General features: G+C 38.5%; 1 protein-coding gene across 1 annotated transcript in view; it reads right to left on the bottom strand.

The window, feature by feature from the left end:
- Window positions 1–4,335, bottom strand: part of LOC122986255 (BTG3 associated nuclear protein) — a 40,469-nt gene that overhangs the window by 20,252 nt on the left and 15,882 nt on the right. Inside the window, exon 11 of the mRNA XM_044357429.1 lies at window positions 2,056–2,100. Within this exon, the coding sequence (XP_044213364.1) occupies window positions 2,056–2,100 (45 nt within the window). The remainder of the gene's footprint in view (window positions 1–2,055; window positions 2,101–4,335) is intronic.

Here is a 4,335-nt window from a genome sequence, read left to right as displayed (position 1 = left end):
AAACTGCTTCATTTGTTTATTCATTTACACATTGTTTTTAATGATTACAGTGAAATAAAAAATTAGGCTATAAGAGCTTGATTTAAACAGAAATACATGTGTTCTGCCTGTCTCATTATTCCGATAAATCCATATGGTAGCCCGACATTAAATGTTGGCAATTCAAATCTTGCATCATATGCAGCTATCTTTTATTGATTTTTAAATGCTCAAAAATATGTTCCTATGACTCTGTTTCATTTGATTATGTTAATGTGGTCGAAATCATCACTGAAACTCATGCCAATGGATTTTCTGATTGCCAGATAGTCTATATGAAAAAAAAAAGTAATGAATAGTCAAATCTTCATATTGAATAGCTAAATCCGATGTGACTGACAAAAATCTGAGTCTGGTACAGCTCTAGTCTTCAGGCGTCCATATGTGGCCTGCAATGGTCATACACAGGCCGGCTCTGCTTTGATCGAGACTTGCTTGGATCTCAGCAGAAAGAACAGAGAAACAGGAAGGGCCCTTGGTCCAAAACATCCAAGACAGAGATGGAGGAGGAGTGAGGGATGAACAAAAACAGACACTGGGAGGACATGAGGAACATCTAAGTGTGTGTGTGTATATGTGTGTGTGAGCGTATGTTTCTAATTAATACATCATTATCATATCCAATTGTATGGTGGAGTGCAATGAACAACAAACAATGCCCCAAAACAGAGATGACCGTGGTTCAGGAGGCTCTCTGTACTTCCGTCATCGGATTTGTTGGGGTTCACCTGTCCAAGTTGATAACATGGAAGCAGGCTAAAAACATTACTTTATTAAATTTAAATTGCCTGGTCGGTCGATTACGTTTACACTGTAGAAAGTTACAGTTAGCAGCTTTCATACTTAGAAGCAGAACAAACGATAGGTTCATAATTTTGTGAAAGCTTTTACTGACCATACAAACAAAAGAAAAATTAGGTTGGTCAGCGACACCTAATATTAAAATAAGTATATTTTCAGTTAAATACCAAATTCTACAAAAAAACAAGTATTTGTTTGATTTGTACTACTTTTATTTCACCATCTCTCTCTTTCTGTATTTCCTATCTAGAGCTCCTCAAAATAAAGTAGGAAGATGGGCATAGAGTTAATATTTGTCTGCCAGTTGAATGTGGCCATCATGAATGCAGCATTGGACAAACTATTGGTAAAATATTCAGCAAATATCCATAACACATTCACATCAGCATCATAACACTCACAGTGACAGTATAATAGAGGGTATGAACTTGACAACACCACACATGGAAATCACCATGGTTCACTACCCTGAATGGCAAAAATGTAAACATCCAGCACCTGCCAGATGCATTTACATGGAAAAATCACAGCTAAAATGGTAAAGAGCTGTTGTGCAATGACTGAAGAAATAGATTCAGTGAAAAAATTCAGGGTCACGATTTTACAGACCACTGAAGGCTGTAATGCATAAAAAGAGGCAAAGATATCTTTGCAATTCAGGGAGAAAATTGGAATCTTGGTATTGAAACATTAATGTCATTTCTTGTTGTGTCAGGTATGTTACATTTTTGAGTAAAACATCCTAATTGGACTAGTTAGTGACTTTGTGCATGAGATGTTGAATGAAGGTACATAAATAGATGGAATGTCATAGAAAACCTTTCAAAATTAGCTTTTTCCATCAATTTACTGCCCTTAATGTTAGAAGTTAAAGGCTATTTCCCATTTCTAAGGATGGAATAAGTAGTGGATAAAAAGACAAGGTTGAAGCCTGTCCAGTTCTGCACAGACAGTCCTCAGGGTTTGGCATAATCACACATCTGAATCATTTGTGGAAGATCTGATGATCACTACTATGCAAGTATCCTGATGAACGGCCATTTTTCTAACACAAACCCAAACACATCCACCATTACTCTTATCTATTCTTTGTGACGGATTTGCATTTTATGCATAAAAGTATGCAGTGGTAAAAATATGTGGTTTATAATCTGTAGCGTGGATTAAATAAATTAGTACAACTCCTAGTTTAGTTTACTGTGAACATGTTCTTACCTGTCCATCCTGACCAACATGCACCTGGTGGATCTGGAGGTTCCCCTGAAATAGAGAGATTACACGTCATGCCAAAACCCTGATGTTGCATCAAATATACACAATTATTGATCAGAAAACTATATAAAAGACACCTTGTGTTACTTCTTGGCTCTCCCATTAGCTATAATTTTTGCAGCAATATCTGAAAAGTGTCACAAATGTTTTTTGTTTTGTTTTTTTAATATATTTTTGGGGCATTTTAATAGACAGTGGAGAGAGATGACAGGAAACGAAGGAAGAGAGACAGGGAATGAAATGCAACAAAGGTCTGCTGCTGGAATCGAACCACGGTCGTCCCAGCCAGCAGGCGACCGGAGCGTGCCATCACAACTATTTTTACAGGATTCTGAGCATGCAGTGTTTGTCATGTGTTAATACATGATGACATAAGAATGAAAAGAGAATGAAATGTCCTTGTAAATACGTCAACTATTCTGTCATTCTACAAACGAAAACAAAAACACATATGTGCAGGCACAGACCCGTCACTTCAGTCCTATCATGATGCAATGACCACCATAAAATTTATAAAACACATAAAACACCCGCAGTGATATTAACAAGACCACATGAGAGAGGACATCATATAAGCCATATTTAGCCTGCCCCAAGTTTGAGCTGTTTTCTCTCACTAACTGTATTTCATGTATAGATGCAGTGCTGTCTGAGTTGCCATATGGCCAGAAAGCAGTGTAATCTCTCAAACAGCTCATTTCCTTTTCAAGCACGCTAAAACCAATGTCTTTAATGAAAGGGGCCAGTTCCTAATGAAAACATATTCTGTGAGTGGCAGTTGGGAGAAGTGGGATTTTGTTGCTAAGCTTTGAACTCTAAAAAACAAACAATATCATGGAATAGGAAGGAGAAAGGAAAAAAAAAAATCTGGGCTCAGCCACAAAGAGCAGGAAAGGCTTTAGAGCTTTTCTGCCTCCAGTTCACTCTGTCTCTCTCACTCAATCGTGCATTTCGTCCTCTGAGTGCTCTTTAGCACAACTGAATAGGAAATGAGAAAAACACTTGGTCAGAGTGTCAATTGCTTTTGCATAAATGTCAAGCTGTCATGCATGTGTGGCACATATCATATACACTATGTGATTACATGTGTATGTGTGTACACAGACTGGCGCCTTGAAATAAATCTCTCTCCCACATCCTCGATAAATCATTAACAATGATGCTGATGCGGAAATTCCTCTTCAGCAGTCGGTGTGGTTTTGAGTTCGATTCTGATTTCAACTGGCAGCACAACGCTGTGAGTTCATGCAGAGATGTCTGGTGAGGGGGCATTATGTGGAAACAAAGTCATAACCCCATGCATAAGTGTACCTAACATTAAAGCACTCTATAATAGGGCTGGGCAATAAAACGATCTCGATACAGGATCACAAAAAAAAGGTATGTCGATTACGATGATAAACTTCAGACATTTTTAACTCGATATGGATAGATCTAACAGCCTATCACACAGCAGAAATAAACACGACAGCCAGTCAGTCTGCAGTTTTTGGCTTGCACATCAAAGTACACGCCCATTTCCTACCACAACGTATTGTTTGCGCTACCAGTGAAGAAAGTGGATGTCCTTTGGAAAAGAGGAAATGAATGTGTGGAATCGAGGGGCACGAAAGCGATATGATGATACCTCAGATTAGCCTCTATGTCAGAGCCTGTTCCCCAGGTAAACAGTGAACCCAGGCTGGCGAAGAGGGACAAACTCCGCCGCATCTGCTGATGAGGATACGCTAGTGCTAACATTAGCAGGGCTGCAGCTGGAGTGCCCATCACGTCTAAAGTAACCCTGGTCGAAAAAAGCTGCTTTAACTCATGGACACTAGTAGAGACATCCTGTCTGCAACTGCAGAACAGTCATCACACATCATCGTTTTAACGAGGCTGCTTTGACTGTGGATTCACAAAGCTAACTGCTCAGCTAAGCTAAGCACAAAGCTAAGTAAACAGAGTAGCAATGTAAGGCTAGTTACCCACTAACACTACTGTTGTTTCAAAAAGAAAACTAGCTAATCTAGTGATATGTGAACTAAGCATATATATATATAAAGATGTAGTATAATGATCACTGGTTTACAATTTTGCACTTTTTACTCAGATTTCTACCTCTAAAACTGAGAGATGGCGACAGGAATTCGATGTGATAGTCACAGCTTTTAGTTTTAGTTACAGTATTTTAATAAGTTACAAGGCAAGCTAACTTGTATTGTTTTGTTAGGCAGATAAAGC

This window comes from Thunnus albacares, chromosome 7, assembly GCF_914725855.1.
Source record: "Thunnus albacares chromosome 7, fThuAlb1.1, whole genome shotgun sequence".
Classification (NCBI taxonomy): Eukaryota; Metazoa; Chordata; class Actinopteri; order Scombriformes; family Scombridae; genus Thunnus; species Thunnus albacares.
This window is presented reverse-complemented; position numbering and strand designations above follow the sequence as displayed.